The sequence below is a fragment of the Ornithorhynchus anatinus genome, chromosome 9 (assembly GCF_004115215.2).
Source record: "Ornithorhynchus anatinus isolate Pmale09 chromosome 9, mOrnAna1.pri.v4, whole genome shotgun sequence".
In the NCBI taxonomy this organism is placed as follows: Eukaryota; Metazoa; Chordata; class Mammalia; order Monotremata; family Ornithorhynchidae; genus Ornithorhynchus; species Ornithorhynchus anatinus.
In genome coordinates this window covers 44,641,211-44,660,605 of record NC_041736.1, presented here as the reverse complement: position 1 = coordinate 44,660,605, position 19,395 = coordinate 44,641,211, and the positions used below count along the sequence as shown (strand labels likewise).

The following is a 19,395-nucleotide window of genomic DNA, read 5'->3' as shown; positions in this document are numbered from 1 at the left end:
AACCAAGTACCCAGCATTTAGTACAGTGCTCTGCACACAGCAAGTGCGGAATTAATACCACGGATTGATTGTAATCCCCAGCCAACTTTTCCTACCCCACCATTACCACCTCTCAGTCCCATTCCTAACCCATAAGAGATCCAGGAAATTGGGGAACTTCCCTGAATGTTGCCAGTGGAAGATATTAACAGTGCCATAGCCGCTAATTCCATAGTATCGTCTCAACAACCATAGCCAGACATAAGAAATAATGGCTAATTTTCATACAAAACTGACAGAACTCTGAGAAAGGAGTTACCACAAGGAGCAAACGTGGCTTAGTAGAAAGAGCCCGGCTTTGCGAGTCAGAGGTCGGAGGTTCTAATCCCGGCTCCACCACTTATCAAGCTGTGTGACTTTGGGCATGTCATTTAACTTCCCTGTGCCTCAGTCACCTCATCTGGAAAACGGGGATTAAGACTGTGAGCCCCCCTTGGGACAAGCTGATTACCTTGTCTCTCCCCCAGTGTTTAGAACAGCGCGTGGCACATAGTAAGCGCTTAACAAATACCATCATCATCATCATCAACAAACAGCGACTGCTGGAGCCACCGAAAACTTACTGACTTCACTACTACTAAAACTATTCTACATTTTATAACCTCTGATGAGTGCCAAACAGAGCGTTGGCAAAAACAAGTACCGTTTTTCTATTTCTCTGTTATCTTGTCTTTCTCTGTAGGTCAGTCTTTAACTGGCCATCTTAATATGCATCTACCATGTGGATACGAACTGACATTTTTATAGCTGATGAAAGCACATGACTTTTAGGAAAACACTCTCAATAAGAACAACTGGTTAGAAAAACAGAAGTAGAAAGACAATATTATAATTGGCTAAGTGGGTTTCTTTTTATTCCATTAATCTTTCCTTCACCAAGAAGTTTCTGGGTCTAGTTGAAATTCAGATTTGGTTAGTGCAAATATATCTCTTTTACTTCTTTCTAATTCTAAAACATGTTCAAAATTCTGCTTTTTTATGAGAGGTTAAAAAGATAGGAAATGTAATTTACTATAGAATTGGTACCTGGAACCCATTTAATCTCCATTTCCATTTCATTTTCCTTGTATTTCTTCTCTTTATCTTGGATAAGTTGCAAGAGTTTCCTGTACTTAGTAATCTGCTCTTCATCATCCTTCTGACTTTTAGGTTTCTCATCTTGTGTCACCCCGACTCCATCATCGCCTAGAAAAGAAAGAATTCATTCGAACAACCTTCCCCATAAATCTGGTAAAATTAGCCCAAGTTTCTGGGAATGGTTTGTGGGATGCCCCCAATCATTGAAGGATAATTCTCTAGGCTCAATGTAAGCCATTCATTTCTCATCAACCCAGCAACACCCAGGTAAATTTAAACAAAGACACTGAGGCAAGCTCCAGAGAAAATGACTTTTTCTTAATTCAAGGGTTTAATCAACCAATCATTCATTCAGTTGCATTTACTGAGTGCTTCCTATGTGCACAGCAGTGTACTAAGCATTTGAGAGCGTTCCCTCCCCTTAACGAGCTTATAGACTAGAGGGTGAGACAGACATTAATATGAATAAAGAAGTCATTTAAAATATATCATTTTAAGATATACACGTAAGTGCTGAGGGGTTGGGAGTGAGGCAACTATCAAATGTCCAAAGGTCACAGACTGAAGTGCATAGATGGACTCAGAAGGAAGAGCAAGCTGGGGAAAAGAGGGCTTAATTGGGGGAAGGCCTCTTGAGAAGGTGTGACCTTTGAAGGTGGAGAGAGTGGTGGTCTGGGGTATATAGAGGGGGAAGGAATTGCAGGCTAGGGGGAGGATGTGGGAAAGGGAAAATCAACCACGGTGAATATTTTGCAGGTGTGCATTTGAAAGAAGAGTCCCAACGCTTTGCGTACTGCCGCAACCAAAAAAGGAAAAAAAAACCCACCACCTTATTTTCCTGTATTCATATTTAAGTTCTTCCAGACAAATAATTGCTATTATTGTATAGATACCTTTGTAAGAATTTCCCACTTTTAATCAATAACTGTCACTCATTTCATTCAGGTTCACTTAGAAGCTCATTTTCTCTTTAACTTTGTTTTTCCATCGTACGTTTTAGCTTTAGACACATCACAAGAAGCAGCGGGGCATAGTGGAAAGAGCTCGGGGCTGGGAGTCAGACGACCCGGGTTCTAATTCCGCTCCTCCACTTGTCTGCTGTGTGACCTTGGGCAAGTCACTCTAAAGTCTGCCATAGAGCCGGAGGAAAAATCAACCACTTTTTTGCATAGAAAGGCAGCGTGGAGTGGGACACACTTAGAGGTCTATTTTAGACTTTGAGTGAAGTTAGGTGATAAGGATTTATTTTAATCTCCTGTCCTGAGCTGGTAGGATATTTACTTTACCACCTCTAATAGTCACGGAAATACATTTTGTTCCATGTTCCAAAGGAGTATAATGAAAAACAGAGGGTTACAATAATAACCTCCAAAACAAAAGTTGGTAGCTGAAACTCATGTTAAGCTTCCAAAATGATTCCTCAGTTCAAAACTCAAGGGGCTTAGATTCTTATGCACAATACCACGTCTCAAAGAACTAAAGCAAATGTCGGAGTTAAGGAAGCTTCAGAAGCACTACGAAATGAAGACAGTGCTGTGAGCCATGAGTAACTGGTCGCTAAAAAACGCCAAGCAATGTGAACAATTTTCTGTGACCAAGACCAAAGCCAGCTTTTATCCTTTTTTAAAAATCTCCAACATGGCAAACGTAAAGGCAAAAATAGATAAAGAAAATGTTTATACACCAACTATTTTTATAGATTTAAAAATGGAATAAAAATGGTTTAAGCATTTTTTCCATCCTATCACACTTTTACATTTCCACTCAAACAGCTGAAATTCATTTTTTTCTGTTTGTGCTTAGTGCCACAGTAATAATGTTGGATGGAATCCTGTCATGTATCCTGTGATTCAATGGATAAAACATCGGGAACACATTAACAAAACAGTAACGTATTTCTCTCTATTAAAAGCTTATTTCTGAAAACATAATTAGAAGCAAGACCTTTCCAGGTTGCAATGTTAGTGGCAAGTCTCTGATGGCCTACTTTAAATTTATTTTTTCCAGTAATAAAATTTTAACTCTCAAACTCTAAAATGTTGGACAACATACCATGGAGGTGCATTTTTTCTCCAACTCAGTCTATATTCTCTAAAGGGTAGGGGTCTTTTGCAGGGGGATCAAAAAGATTTCTGTGAGGTGAAAAATTATGTTCACCGCCTCCAGGAAGCGATTCTGACTTGTCGGATTAAGAGTTTTTCCTGATGCAAAGCAAATTTGCAGTGTGTTAAATATTTAGGACAGAAATTATATGTACGACATACTTGTATAATTCTTTAAATCATACAAACTCTTTGAAATGTTGCTGTAAGAACTTTGTAGATAAAATGCCCAAGCCTTTTCTTTGCAATAGCTGTTTAGGGTGCTTTCCCATTTGATTTGCTTTTGTTCTTAATTATTGAAATTTACTGCCATCAGAACGTCTAATTCCAATATCCCAAATCAGACAGGAGGAAGCAACGGAGTATGAAGAAAACTACGTAAGTACTGCTGGGGCTGGAGGTGAGTACTAAGTGCTTAGGCGATGTGGATGTACTGAAGTGGCAGTTGGGGATTTAAAGGTTGGGAAGAAATCAATTCTCCTTTTGCAGAAGATGCAAGTCTTGTAGGACTTTGAAGATGGGAAGAATAGGGGAGGACGGAGTCTTACTCTAGTGGGCTCATGAAGACAGGAAAAATAATAATAATAATGATAAATGGCATATGTTGGGTGTCTGAGCAAGTGGAAATACTTCTATCACAATAAACTATAAATTCCTGATATGAATTAGGACAATATATTTTAAATGCAATGCATATCACTTAGCACTGTATTTCAAACTATGAAATGCTAACTACCGCGGTGTCATTACAGTACTGGTAAGCCCAACCTGGTGAAAACTTTAGATTGGTAAAATCACTTTACACACCAACTAGATTTTTCAGATCAATTATGCTTCCATTCGTAGTTCCATTAGTACTTACTGCCCTGCTCCTGTTCTTCCTCTATCTCCTCTTCATCTTCACTGGAGGAAGCTAAATAGGCTTGAAAATCCATGTCAAGAAGATCGTCTTTTTTAAAGTTTTTGTTCAGGGTAGTAATTCTTTCATGATCAGTTTCATCCCAGGTGACCTCCACCTTAAATGTAGAAAAATTATTTAAATGAATTAGAAAACATATCTATACATCTAAAAAACCCCTATCATCTAAACTTGTATTAATGCACCAGATAATTTCCATAAATGTACAACTGCCCATCTATTATTTTAATTTTCGTAGAAATAATAAACTGTAATTCAGATGAAATTAAATTGTGTGGCTAAAACACAATACCAGTACAACATACAACAATCTTCAATGTAAGGCCAAAGGATTGATGTTTTTGGTGGGCTGCGGGGTTCCTCATCAACTCTCCTGTGGTTTTATGCAATCTCTCCATTCACAGTATGTATTTTTGGTTTAGGAGATCTGACAGCAGATCGGGGAATAATAATAATAATGATGGTATTTGGTAAGTGCTTTCTGTGTGTCAAGCACTGTTCTAAGCACTGGGGTAGGTACTAGGTAATAAGGTTGTCCCACATGGGGCTCATGGTCTTAAGCCCATTTTACAGATGAGGTAACTGAGGTCCAAAGAAGTTAAGTGACTTGCCCAAGGTCACACAGCAGACAAGTGGCAGAGCCGGGGTTAGAACCCATGACCTCTGACTCCCAAGCCCAGGCTCCTTCTACTAAGCCACGCTGCTTCTCTACCCGTAATGGCGTAGTGTAAAAGCAACCAGTGATATTCTCAAGAGAAGCAATAATTAAATTTGATGTTGAAAAATGAATTGAAAAAAGACCACAACTTTTACAGATACTAACATGGACTCGCCTAGGCTCAAAGCTATGCCAGAGAATATTACTGACTGAGAATATATCCAACATGTATCATTTTCTAAAAAATTCCGCATTGATTTGAGTTTATATTTACTAATTTTTATAAAAATATGTAACTGAATACATAGGCTTTACACAATTTTTTTGTTAGGATACCGTTGATGTTCCCATAGCTGCTGATGTGAAATATTTGGGCTTATATGCAGTTATATCCACTTCTGAAGCCATATCCTTCGGCTCATCATCAAAGGTAACATCGTCGGGAATGAACCTTAAAAAGCAAAGAAAAGATTTTTGTATTCCAATATGAGCTGCAATGATTCAAAAGAAACAGTGAGTCCTAACTATCTTTAATTAGCTGAGGCCTGCAGCTAATACAAGAATATATTTTACGATAGTGAAAGATAAAATCAATTTAACAAATGCGGCACCATTCAAAATCATTCTGTCTCCAAACTGTAAAAATTCGTCATCTATTAAAGTACTTCATTAAATTTGACTGGTCCTTAATCAATCAATGAGGGGTGTTGATTGAGCACTTAGTGTGCACGCCACAGTTCGAAGCACTTGGCAGAGTGCAGTAGAGCTGAGTCGGTAGATATGATTCTTGACCACAAGGAGCTAACAGTCCACAGGGGAAGACAGACATTAAATTTGACTGGGATAGGGGAAATAGTAGAATATGAAAATATTTACCTAAGTATGGTGGGGGTGAACTGAATATCAAAGTGATTAAGGGGTATCCAGCTAAATGCATAGTGGACGTGCACAACAGAGTACACAATGCCGCTGGATAACTCTGAATGGGTGTAGAATGTAAGCTCCTCGTAGGCAGGGAATGTGTCTGCTTACTGTTGTATCGTACTCTGCCAGGCACTCAGTAGGGTGCTTTGCACACAGGAAGTGCTCATTAAATACAATTGAATGACTGAACAAAATGGCCTCAGGGATCTGGTCATTTAGTGATCCCACAGTTGTATTGCCCCTGTTGCAGCACCAACAGGCCCAAGATTTCAAAGTCTTGCATGGGTTCCACTAAAGAATCTCAATCGTGCCAGTTCAAAGAGGGTCCGTGGCCTAATGGCTAAACCTCCACCTCTACATGGATGATTCCCAAATCTACCACTCCTGATCCAGCCTCTCTCCTTTTCAGCGCTCTTACACTTCCACCTGCCTTCAGGCCATCTCTACTTGGATGTCTTGCTGACACTATAAATTTAACATGTCCAAAACAGAACTCCTCATCAACCCATCCAAACCCTCTCCTCCCCATCACTTTCCCATCGTTCATTCAATTGTATTTATTGAGCGCTTACTGCCTGCAAAGCACCGTACTAAGCATTTGGGAGAATACAATATAACGACAGCCACATTCCTGCCCACAATGAACTCACTGTCTAGTCACTAAAAGACATCACCATCCTCACTTTCATTCATTCAATAGTATTTATTGAGTGCTTACTATGTGCAGAGCACTGTACTAAGCGCTTGGAATGAACAAGTCGGCAACAGATAGAGACAGTCCCTGCCGTCTGACGGGCTTACAGTCTAATCGGCTCGGCCTTAGCCTCGACTCACCTCTCTCATTCAACCTACATATTGTTTGTCACCATATCCTGTTGGTTCACATCTCTAGAATTCATCCCTTCCTCTTCATTCAAATTGCTACGACTTTAGTTCCAGTACTTATCATCCTGCCTTGTCTACTACATCTTGGTGACTTCCTTGCCTTCCGCCCTCCTTGCTCTCCAGCACATACTTCATCCTGTTGCTTTATTCATTTTTCTAAAAAATAGTTCCACCTTTAATGTCTATCTTAAAAAATACGAAAATGGTTCATTTAAATTCACAGTACTTGAAACGGATCACATTTAAACTAACATTTGAAGAGACTGTGTTTGAAAAGTATTATTAATAATAATAATGACATTTTAAAAACTTTACTTTGTACCAAGTCCTTGACCCACAAAGTCTACAATCGAAAAAGTGGTGAATCAACAATCGACACACAAGGAAAGAAATGACGTGTTAGTCAACAGCGGCAAAAGCCACACCATCTCTCCTGAAAAGTTTTCAAGGTTCTAATCACTCCCAGCAGGGCCATCTAGTCCACAGACATCTCCTTTTCTAGTTGAGAGTGTTAGGCAGAAAGGAAAGGAAAGGAAATGCAGTTTCTCTGATGAGACAATGCCTTTGTGGGCATGTTTAAAAATGCTACAGTCAAAACCCAATTTGTCCATTAAAGAAAACGGTTGTTTTTATACGTTTCTAACAGTCTGAGCTTTTCTGAACATAAAAGGTCCAGTGCCTATGAAGCGATGCTTCTTATCCTTTTCTAAAGTATGTCATTTTGAGTACAAAGCCCTCCCACCAACCCTGGATCTAAAGGACTGATTCTATTGACAGTGTCACAGTTGAATGGTTTGCTGGGCAACAAAAGAAATGGTCTGGTGATAAAATGGCACAGTAGTTCAGCTTCCTGTTTCTTTAGATCTGAGATTCAAAATCATCTAAGGCTTTTCAGCTCTGGGTCAGCGAAGCTTGAGCGTGTTGTGAAAAATCAGGCCCCGGGCCTGAAGACAATGCCTACCGCAATACTTTCTGAAGCACTGGCAGTGTGAGCCCTTTTTTTTAAAGAACAACTTTACTTGGTTCCTGTGTTGAGGGAAGCAGTGGTATGAAGCTTTTTAAATGGACAGGATAATTTTACAATATATTTCCGTGATTCGGACATAATCTTCAATGTTTTGTTTGTCACGATGAGGTTTTCTTTATCGTAAGTGGAAATTCTCTTTACCAAAAAAAACGGAGCGATTACGGCACAATCCATCTCCACACACACAAAAGAATCCTCACTTTTAAGAATAATTACACAAGGCATAGTCTCTTAATGTTTTACTTCCAATTCCTTCGACCTTAGCTGCCAAGTGAAAATAAATATTTGAAACAGAGCAATTAGATTTACCTCAGGTCTACAAAGGAACAGCTACTTTCAAATTCAAGTCCATCACAGTCTTCATAAATTTTACTGGCCGTTTCTGGAGAATCACAGTCTACAACTGCATAAAAGTACTTCAGGCGTTTGAACTGATAATCCCTCAATTTTTCTCTATTGGCCCTAGAAAAAAAGAAAGAAAAGATCCCAATTAAACCTTTTCAGGTCGACATGAAGAGAACTTTAAAAACAAAATCAACAGTGACTACAAACCAGATTTCTCTTCAGATCACATTTTCAGGACCTGGTCCTTATGTGCCCAAGCTACTTTGATTAAATTAATTCACATTTCCTGCCGAGGCACAAACACTCCAAGAAATACAACTGCAGAGAATGTAAATTCTGTGCATAATTATGCATAAGCTACCGTAATTATGTACAAGCTATTTAAACTGCCGGAACAATATTACTGTAACAATACATATCTTTCTAAATAGGAACCGCCTTACTATTGGCACAGACTCGGAAAAGACTGCAAGTAGCGGGGCCTAGTGGAAAGAGCATGGGCCTGGGAGTCAGAGGACTTATTTTAATCCGGGCTCCACCGATTGTCTGCTGTGAGACCTTGGGTAAGTCACTTCATTTCTCTGGGCCTCAGTTACCTCAACTGTAAAATGGAGATTAAGATTGTAAAACCCAATGTCCAACCGTGAATCTACCCCAAGAGCTTAATACAGTGTTGACACACAGTAAGCACTTAAATATCATTTTTTGAAAAAAGGTTCCCGATAAAGTAAAACTTTTGCTTTAAGTCTTAAAGTTCACTATGAACATTTTAAAATGTCTGATTGGTTTCTGATTTAAATTTAATTTCACCTCAGACGTTTTTGGGGGGTTTTCTCTCCAGATCCGTTCAATAACAATCTTCGTTAACTGGTGAACACAGAATGGCTCCATCTCGTGGTTTACAAGGTGAACGTGAACGAACGTACGACACAGTTGTGCAAAAAAAATTTCACTTTCGATATGACGCCCAACTAAAAATGCTATAAACATTTTAATTATGATTCAATACCAGTCTTTGTCTGTGGCATCCTCGGGAATACTTAATAGTTCTACAGGTCCCTGTAGCTGTTCTTCCTTCATTCTTTCTTTTCCAAATTCGGAAGGATAAATCTACAAATATAGAACTATAATTTAGGACTCAATTCAACCGAGAGAGAAAATCTGTCAAACTGACTTAAAATTATAAAACAGCACATGCAATATCTAATTCTACAGAGCATTATGGTGCATTTTCTATGTAGCTAATAATTATAAATTATATGGTTTTTGAAAACGTGACTCTGGGGACATTTAGTTCTACTGATACAGTTTTGCTTCAGCTTCCATTCAATATCACAAATATCGTTAACAGGAGGAAAACATTCTTATCGAAGTTGAATTTGAAGCCCACTACAGGGTACTTTTGTAGATCCAGAAGTTCACACATATTCTGCTTTCGAAAGGCAGTGAGAGATGAATGATCTCTTTCAGTTAATTTCACTACATTTTACTAAACCACTACATTGTTCTAATTATTCTATTCACTTATATTTTTAAAAATGTATTTATTGAGCATCTAATGTATGCAGAGCACTATTCTAAGCGCTTGGGAGAGTACAATACAACGGAGTTGATGGAATACTTCATGTTTTGCAGTTTTCGACAAGGTTATCAGCCTAAGTCAGAGCAGTAATTCAAGGCATGAGAAGAATAAGATGTAAAGAAGCCGCCTGACCTAGTGGAAAAAGCAGGGGCCTGGGTCTCAGAGGACCTGGGTGTTGTAAACTCTGACTCTGCCAATTGCTTGCTGTGCGATCTTGGGCAAATCACTTGACTTCTCTGTGCCTCATTTTCCGTAACTGCAAAATGGGGATTAATTACCTGTCCTCCTGCCTACTTAGATGGTGAGCCCCTTGTGGTACAGGGCTTGTGTCCAAGATGGCTTCCTGGGAAATATGACCCTGTCTCCTTGAGTTAAAACAGGCTATGCTGATCCAGGGACCCTTCTGGGGCCACACTCATTTAAGATAGTCTTGGGCAGTCTTGCTGGGAGGCGAGGGGTGGCCCGAAAGGACTCTGGAGGTCTGCTTCCCACCTTAAGAATCTATGGCTTCAGGGACAAATTAATTCTTACCTTAACAGAAAATATAACACCACCTTTAGGCTTAAATGAATTAAACAGAGCCAGCAGATCTTTGGCCTTTAATCTATCCCAGTCCATGTTGCATACTGCCAATCGATTTGTAATCTAGATTATGCAAGAAGAAACGTTGTTTTAAAATGCAGTCCTCAATCAAATACCAAGGAAAATAACCAGGATAATTTTCCATATCTTCTTTCTCAATTCTTAAGAAGAGCACGAATGTACCAATTCTAAATTATTGAGGAGCAGTTATTCTTAACTATCCTGGAGAAATGGAGAAATAATTGAAACACTGAAAAAGTCACAAACCAATCTTTTTGTCTTTCCACAATTCCTTTGGCTTGTAGATAGGGAAGGGGAGTAGTACAGTGAAATAAGTCAATTTTGCAAGGAGTAATGTTGAGCCTAACCTAATGCCTTGAGAATGAGGATTTATGTGGCTTAGTGGAAAGAGCCCGGGCTTGGGAGTCAGATGTCATGGGTTCGAATCCCAGCTCTGCCACTTGTCAGCTGTGTGACTGTGGGCAAGTCACTTAACTTCTCTGGGCCTCAGTTACCTCATCTGTAAAATGGGGATTAACTGTGAGCCTCACGTCGGACTACCTGATTACTCTGTATCTACCCCAGGGCTTAGAACAGTGCTTGGCACATAGTAAGCACTTAAATACCAACAATAATATGTTTATGTGTGAAATGATTTAATCCATGCTCCACCTCTTTCCCATTAGTATTATCAAATCAAGTAAATACTAATAGTATTTATTAGTATTATGAAATCAAGGGTTGTCCTAAGCTGTACAGGTAACCCATTTGTGGGTTTCAAGCTGTGAGAAACTTTGGAGTTAGGGGTATGAAACTGTGATGCGTAGTGTAAAATTTTAAATATTTTTGCTTGTCAAAGTTACCTCTTCTGCCCGAGGCGCATCTTTATCCAATTCCCTCCAAGCATGTTCAAACTCAGCTTCCTTTGGATACAAGTTGGTCATATCGTCTTCTTCATCCTCAGAACTAGTTTCAACATTTCCTCTTCCTCTAGCAAGGTCAGGGCCACTGTCACTTTCATCTTCATCGTCATCTGAGGCCTCATCGCCATCTTCTTCTGTTTCTTCCTCTTCCTCCGACTCTTCCTCTTCCTCTGTTTCATTATCATTTTCTGAGTCTTCCTCCGTTGAATCTTCTTCAAAACTGTCATCATCTGACTGACTTTCGAAGGCATCATCGTGTGCTGTAATTAGTAGGAAGGACAATGAGCAAAACTAATATCAGAAGTGATAAATCAATGGATTCAAGAGCAGTCCACTGACTACTCAAAGCTGAAATTCGGTCTCACTCCACCCAACTTTAGGATCAAATTATTCATAAGTATTAATACTTATCCAGATTAAATATTTAATGGACTGTGACAGAACGCGATGAGCGGCTTTAAAGTGTAATCAGAACTGAGTTACTTGTTCCCAAGAAAACCTGGTAGTTTCAATATTCACATTTGAAATTTGGTAAAGTACGTTATATAACAAAAGGTATTTTAATTTTTTCGGATACTAATTTTTAATAGACATACAGACTGCCCAAACCACATGGGCCTTTCTCTGTAGGGGCTTGGGGTTGGAAAAAACCCTATTTGGAAAAAAAAACTCCACATAAAAAAAAAGACCTGGAGCTTCTACTTCTTGAGAGGACCTACCCAATGGCTGAGACAACCTCTCTTCCTCCTTCCAACTTCACAGGAAAAAAGCCCGCCTAACCAACCTCCTGAAGGCTGCCAAGATTGCAGTTACACAAATGTGGAGTGGTGCCACGGTGATTATGTATCTGAGGACTGCTCCTGAAATTACTTCTTCTTATTATTACGTTCTACTTCTTATTATGGTATGTGTCAAGCACTGTTCTAAGCATCAGGTTAAACAGATTGGATGCACTCCCTGGCCCACTTGGGGCTCACAGTCTAACTAACCTCTTATTTTAATGTTTGTACTTCACTGCGGCTCCTAATTTGTTCAAAACATTCCACGTCTCTGCTTTTTCCTATTTATTATGCACCTGGATTGTTAGCACAGGCCTTAGCACACAGAGAGCACTCGGCATTCAGTGGCTTCCCTACTAGCTCCCGAAACAAAAAGATACCTGCAAATATCATCAGATTTTGCAAAGGTTTTTTAAAATAATTTACCTCTGGGTTACGATTCTACATGAATCTTGAGGGGGTCTGAGCAGATATTAGAAAAAAAGGGAATTGGCATAGATTGGGTTTAAGTGCCTCAGTCCTTAGCTCTGCATTCCTATTATATAGTCACTTAAGCTCTCTGTGCCTCAGTTCCCTCATCTGTAAAATGGGGATCAACTGTGAGCCTCACGTGTGACGACCTGATTACCCTGTATCTACTCCAGCACTTAGAAAAGTGCTCTGCACATAGTAAACGCTTAACAAATACCAACATTATTATTATTACAGTCTATTAAGACCTATTAACCGTGCCAAAAAGAGAAATACTCTTAATAGCCTCTTTTCCCCAGTACTCTAAGCTTTCATGTTAATGTAACCTATTTTCCCATTTTAGTCTTTTAGACCATTATTAAATCCACAACATGGTATTAAGCATTCCCTAATACAATATTTTTCATATTTTACATGGCTGTTTTAGTTAGTTATTTAAATATCACTTTCCAACTAACCTGATTCCCTTTTTTTCTCCACAGGATATTTCATCTGGGAAGATTTCCCTTTTTCAGCAGTGCTTGGTTTTGATGTCATTTTGCTTTTGGGTGAGACCGCTATGAAATTATCCTTTTGCTTCTTTATGCCTTTATTTGCAGAAATATCTTTTCGGTTCTTTATGACCTTCTGTGCCGTTTCTTGATCATCCTTCTCGGCATTCATTTCTCTACAATCTTTTTTCAACTTGGATATACTCAAACTTCCTGCTTTAGTAATTCTTCCTGAATTATCGGGATCTTCATTTTCAGGATCCTTACTTTGCTTAATTTGCCTGCTTTTATTCTCCTTTTGATTGTTATCCAAGAGGTTCTTGGAATCAATCTGTTTTTTAGGCTTTTGGGTTTTTCTCTTGGTTTTTTCCTTCTGCAATACCTTGCTTTCTTTATCTGAGAGACCGGAGTCTGAATCGGAGAGGTCATAAAATCGTTTCAGGTCCTCTGTACTAGTGTGATTGATGGGTCGTCCTCTTTTATCCACAGCATATTTCAACTTGAATTTTTTGTCATGAAACATAGCTTGAAACCGCTTATCAATTTTGACTTTGCGGTTCTTTTCTGGCATTTCCCAAAATCTAGGATCCTTAGTGATCCTGCTAAACCGCTGGTCGCTCATTAATTCTTGCTTGGATGCCATTTTCAAGCTTCTTCTTTGAACACAAATTTAATACGCTATAAAATTTAAATTGAAATATAAATTGAATGGGAAGCACTGGATTTAGAAAAATCAATCACCCAGATTTATTCAGGACCTACAGGTGCAAAGCACCGTCTTAAACCCTTGGAAGAGTACCACAGAAACAGCAAACATATTCCTGTTCCTGAAGGATCTTAAAAATCTAAGGGGGGGATGACACAAAAATTATTTGCAAGCAGAGGAAGCAGAAGAAAGAGCAAGGATAATGAGAAAGCAGTGCAACCATCAGGATGAAATAGCCAGATAAATAATTGAATATACAAGCATACATGTGTACGGAAAAGCTGAAGATAGGCATGAAGCACAAAAGTCCAAGAGATGGGTCTTATGTTGACTCGAAAAGGGTGTTGGGAATATGATTATAAATGTTAATCAACAAGAAAACGAATACCTATAATGTGTTTAACTTAAAATGAAAGCAATTGAATTAAAGTATTTCCTCGCCCAGGCTTACACTATGTATCCCAGGTAGCTTTCAGAGGCAAACCCTACTTCCTTTTCCTAAACGTAGATGTTTTTTGATCTTATTGTCACGATAGGACTACAGCAAGTTTAGAGGCAATCTGCTACAAGTCAAAACTCTCCCGTGCTGGGCAGCGGTGGCACGGGAGAAAGTCGAGGGCGGAGACTCAACTTTCCTGTGCGGAGAAGGCGATGGTAAACCACTTCTGGATTTTTAACAAGAAAACCCTATGGATCCCCTGCCAGAACGATTGTAGGCGGAGGTGTGTCCGTGGCGTCGCAAAGGGTCGGGCATGGCTCGACAGCGTAAGACAACAACAACCGGAAGGGATAATCAAGTATGGGCTGCACTTTGGCAGCTCCGCTCTGCTCCAGAGTTGTAATGGGGTTTGAGCTGCATGGATTGTAACACCTCAACCATGTAGTAATGCCCGTAACCTAGGAAAAACCTAGAAAATCTTATCTTCATTTTACCAATGAGAAAACTGAGGGTCTTAGAAATTAAGTGTCTTAGAGAAGCAGCGTGGCTTAGTGGAGAGAGCCCGGGCTTGGGAGTCATAGGTGGTGAGCTCTAATCCCAGCTCCCCCACTTATCAGCTGTGTGACTTTGGGCAAGTCACTTCACTTCTCTGTGTCTCAGTGACCTCATCTGTAAACTGGGATTAAGACTGTGAGACCCACGCAGGACACCCTGATTACCTTGTATCTACTCCAGCATTTAGAACAGTGCTTGGCACGTAGTAAGTGCTTAACATAGTAAGCACCATTATGATTATTATTGTCCAAAGTCACCCAGCAGGCCTGGCACAGCTCAAACAACGGTATTTATTATTTACTGCGTGCAGAGCACTGTATTTAATCTCCCCAGAGCAGGGATTAGGACCCAGGTCTCCCAGCCCTGTGCTTTTTCCACCAAATGTGCCTGAACCGCTGTACTGTAGTTTTCAATTTGCAAGTTAAATCCACTATTTCCAATGAAATTATCCAATTTTTTGGCTACCGATTCATTTAAAAGGCTTGTTCTGCCGGCAGAGGGTGTGACAGAAGAGCTCATGTTACTTACACAGATGATCTGCTAACGAGGCTCCTCTGAGGTCCCACAGATACTTCTTAAACTGCTTCTGATGCCAAAAACAAGAATGGTCTCCGGTGAATTAATTTCTTCCTTTACCACTTATGTCTTAAGGAAATCAGAATTTGAATGAGTAAAAAAGCTTTTCAAGTGAGGGAGTCTTATAACAGTGCATACAGTTGCTCCTCGGATTACTCGATCGATCGATCGGATTTATCGAGAGTTTACTGTGTGCAGAGCACCGTACTGACAGCGTGGGAGAGTACAACACAACAAGAGTTGGTAGGTACGTTCCTTGCCCGCAACCGGCTTACAGTTTAGAGGGGAAGACAAACATTAGGTAAATAGCTTAAATAGGTTACTAGATAAAGTCTCACTATAATTTTTGTTCACTAGATTATTCATTCAAAGTGAAAATTATTTTCTGGATAGCGCGTATTTACACTGCAGAAACATTCGCTACTAAACAGTCACAAAAACACCCAAAAGAGCCCATTAGCATGGATCCACAGAACTCGGTTTAAATAAAGCGGACGGCGTCCTTCATGTTTAAAGCACACCAACCAATTAATAGTATTTCAATCGACGGTATTTAAAGAGCACTTACTGTAGGCGGAGCACCGTGCCCAGCACGTGGAAATATACACAACAGCGATGGTAGACGGGAACCGTGCCCACGAGGATTTTAGTCTACAGAGGAAAACGGGCATGAAATTAAAAGAGAAATAATACAGTACGGTATTTATATATGTGCGTATCGAGTTCACTGGAGGCTGATATACTTTTGACATTCATTCATTCAATCGTATTTATTGAGCACCTCCCACGGGCAGAACACTGTACTAAGCGCTTGGGAAAGTACACTACCGCAATAAAGGGTGACAATCCCTGCCCACAACGAGCTCACAGTCGAGAGGGAGGGGGAGCGGGGACAGACATCAGTAAAAATAAATGATAAAATGACAGATAAATATAAGAAGTGCTGGGAGGGGCGGAAAGGGGAGCAAGTCGGGACAACAGTCCAGACTGCAGCTAACTGTGGGCTCGTTGTAAGCTAGTTACAGAAGTAGCGTAGCTCACTGGAAAGAGCCCGGGACTGGGAGTCAGAGGTCGTGGGTTCTAATCCTGAATCCGCCACTCGTCAGCTGGGTGACTTTGGGCAAGTCACTTGACTTCTCTGGGCCTCAGTTCCCTCATCTGTAAAATGGAGATGAAGACTGTGAGCCCCACGCGGGACAAACTGATTACCTTGTATTCACCCCAACGCTTAGAACAGTGCTCGGCACATGGCAAGCGCTTAACAAACACCGTAATTATTATTATTATGGGCAGGACACGTGTGCTAGCTCTGTTGTTGTACTGCATTACAGAGAAGCAGTGCGGCTCACTGGAAAGAACCCGGGCCTGGGAGTCAGAGGTCGTGGGTTCTAATCCCGGCTCCGCCACTTGTCAGCTGGGTGACTGTGGGCAAGTCACTTGACTTCTCTGGGCCTCAGTTCCCTCTCTGTAAAATGGGGATGACGACTCTAAGCCCCAGGTGGGACAACCTGATCACCATGTATCCACCCCAACGCTTAGTACAGTGCCTGGCACATGGCAAGCACTTAACAAATACCGTAATTATTCTTATTACGGGCAGGGTACATGTGTGCTAACTCTATTGTTGTACTGCATTATAGAGAAACAGTGTGGCAATGTGGAAAGAGCCCGGGCCTGGGAGTCGGAGGTCGTGGGTTCTAATCATTCCATCGTATTTATTGAGCGCTTACTATGTGCAGAGCACTGGACTAAGCGCTTGGAATGTACAATTCGGCAACAGATAGAGACAGCACTTGCCCATTGACGGGCTCACAGCCTAATCGGGGGAGACAGACCGACAAAAATAAGACCACTTAAATCGCAATAAACAGAATCGAGGGGATGGACACTAACATTAACAAAATTCAATCATTCCTTCAATAGCATTTATCGAGCGCTTATATATGCAGAGCACTGTACTAAGCGCTTGGAATGTACATTTCGGCAACAGATAAGAGACCATCCCTGCCCATTGGGGGTAATAAAAATATAGACGCAAAGTAGAAGAGAAGCAGCGTGGCTCAGTAGAAAGAACCCAGGCTTGGGAGTCAGAGGTCATGGGTTCGAATGCCGACTCCGCCACTTGTCAGCTGCGTGACTGTGGGCAAGTCACTTAACTTCTCTGTGCCTCAATGACCTCATCTGCAAAATGGGGATGAAGACTGTGAGCCCCACATGGGACGACCTGATGACCCTGGATCTCCCCCAGCGCTTAGAACAGTGCTCTGCACATAGGAAGCGCTCAACGAATACCAACATTAGTATTATAAACAATAATCCAGACTCTGCCATTTGTCAGCAGGGTGACTTTGGGCAAGTCGCTTGGGCAAGCAGGGCCTCTGTTCCCTCATCTGTAAAATGGGGATTAAAAAAAAATAAAAATAAATGTTGGCATTTGTTAAGCGCTTACTCTGTGCCAAGCACTGTTCTAAGCGCTGGGGGAGATCCAGGGTCATCAGGTTGTCCCACGTGAGGCTCCCAGTCTTCATCCCCATTTTCCAGATGAGGGAACTGAGGCCTAGAGAAGTAAAGTGTCTGGCCCAAGGTCGCCCAACTGACAAGTGGCGGAGCCGGGATTTGAATCCATGACCTCTGACTCCCAAGCCCGGGCTCTTTCCACTGAGCTACGCTGATAAAGACTGCGAGCCTCACGTGGGACCGCCTGATGACCCTGGCTCTCCCCCAGCGCTTAGAACAGTGCTCTGCGCATAGTCAGCGCTTCACAAATACCAACATTATTAGTATCATTCGTTAAGCAGCGTGGCTCAGGGGCAAGAGCACAGGCTGGGGAGTCAGAGGTCGTGGGTTCGAATCCCACCTCGGCCACCTGTCAGCTGGGTGACCGTGGGCCGGTCACTTCTCTGGGCCTCGGTTCCCTCATCTGGAAAATGGGGGTGAAGACGGGGAGCCTCACGTGGGACCGCCTGATGACCCCGGATCTCCCCCAGCACTTAGAACAGTGCTCTGCGCCTAGTCGGCGCTTAACAAATACCGACATTATTAGTATTATTATTATATCCAATAATCCCGACTCTGCCACTTGTCAACCGGGTGACTTTGGGCAAGTCGCTTGACCTCTCTGGGCCTCAGTGACCTCATCTGGAAAATGGGGATGGAGACTGTGAGCCCCACGTGGGACCACCTGATGACCCTGGATTTCCCCCAGCGCTTAGCACAGTGCTCTGCACAGAGTAAGCGCTTAACAAATACCAACATTATTAGTATTATTATATCCAACAATCCCGACTCTGCCACTTGTCAGCTGGGTGACTCTGGGCAAGTCGATTGACCTCTCTGGGCCTCAGTTCCCTCATCTGGAAAATGGGGATGAAGACTGGGAGCCCCACGTGGGACCACCTGATGACCCTGGGTCTACCCCCAGCGCTTAGCACAGTGCTCTGCACAGAGTAAGCGCTTAACAAATACCAACATTATTAGTATTATTATATCCAACAATCCCGACTCTGCCACTTGTCAGCTGGGTGACTTTGGGCAAGTCGCTTGACCTCTCTGGGCCTCAGTGACCTCATCTGGAAAATGGGGATGGCGACTGGGAGTCCCACGTGGGACCACCTGAGGACCCTGGATCTCCCCCCGCGCTTAGAGCAGTGTGGGGCCCCTAGTCAGCTCTTCCCCAACGCCATCATCAATATCGACGACATAAGCGACCGAGCCGGGACCTCCCCCGCTGCCGCCCGTCCGTTTCGATCGTATTTCCGGAGCGCAGCCGGAGACCGAGCCCCGCCCACAAAGCGCTCGGAGCCCCGAACCTGCCTCCAGCCACAGGTCTCCGCTCCCAAAAGCCCGACGGCGTCGCGACGGACGATCGGTCGCGACGGACGATCGGTCGCGACGGGACCGGCTCCGCAGCCGGAAGTTCCCCTCCCCGGGGACGGCGCGCCGAGAGGGACAGATTTCTTCGGGACGGCCGGGTGCGGAGGGGAACGCGCAGGCGCAAGGTCCGATCCTCCTCGGGCGGCGGCCCCGCGCAGGCGCAAAGTCCGTCCCTCCTGGAAAGGGGCTGGGGGGGGGGGAAAGAGCGTCGGCCGCGCATGCGCAAGGTCCGCCCCACGGCGGCGGGGAGAAAGAGAAAAAGAGGGGAGGGGTCGGCCGCGCATGCGCACGACCTACCAGGAGGTGTCCGCGTATGCGCAAGCTCCGCTCCCCACGGGGCGGGGTGGCGTCGGGCGCACATGCGCAAGGTTGGCCCCTCCGGCGGTGGGAGGGGGGGTGAGAGCCTCGGCCGCACATGCGCAAGGTGCGCCCCTCCCGGGGT

At 42.4% G+C, this 19,395-nt stretch overlaps 1 protein-coding gene across 2 annotated transcripts in view; it reads right to left on the bottom strand.

Moving 5' to 3' along the window:
• Positions 1-19,011, bottom strand: part of ESF1 (ESF1 nucleolar pre-rRNA processing protein homolog) — a 38,039-nt gene extending 19,028 nt beyond the window's left edge. The window contains exons 1-11 of one of the 2 annotated variants that reach the window (XM_039912998.1): positions 18,894-19,011; positions 15,649-15,731; positions 15,033-15,090; positions 12,772-13,482; positions 11,004-11,323; positions 10,090-10,203; positions 8,986-9,086; positions 7,941-8,093; positions 5,132-5,246; positions 4,081-4,234; positions 1,066-1,224 (exon numbers count right to left, since the gene is read on the bottom strand). In XM_039912998.1, coding sequence (XP_039768932.1) covers positions 1,066-1,224; positions 4,081-4,234; positions 5,132-5,246; positions 7,941-8,093; positions 8,986-9,086; positions 10,090-10,203; positions 11,004-11,323; positions 12,772-13,447 — 1,792 coding nt within the window. In that variant the 5' untranslated portion in view covers positions 13,448-13,482; positions 15,033-15,090; positions 15,649-15,731; positions 18,894-19,011. Of the gene's footprint in view, positions 1-1,065; positions 1,225-4,080; positions 4,235-5,131; positions 5,247-7,940; positions 8,094-8,985; positions 9,087-10,089; positions 10,204-11,003; positions 11,324-12,771; positions 13,483-15,032; positions 15,150-15,648; positions 15,738-18,893 lie in introns of those variants that run through there. The other variant, XM_029071706.2, reaches the window with a different exon arrangement.
• Between the last annotated feature and the right edge of the window lie 384 nt (positions 19,012-19,395).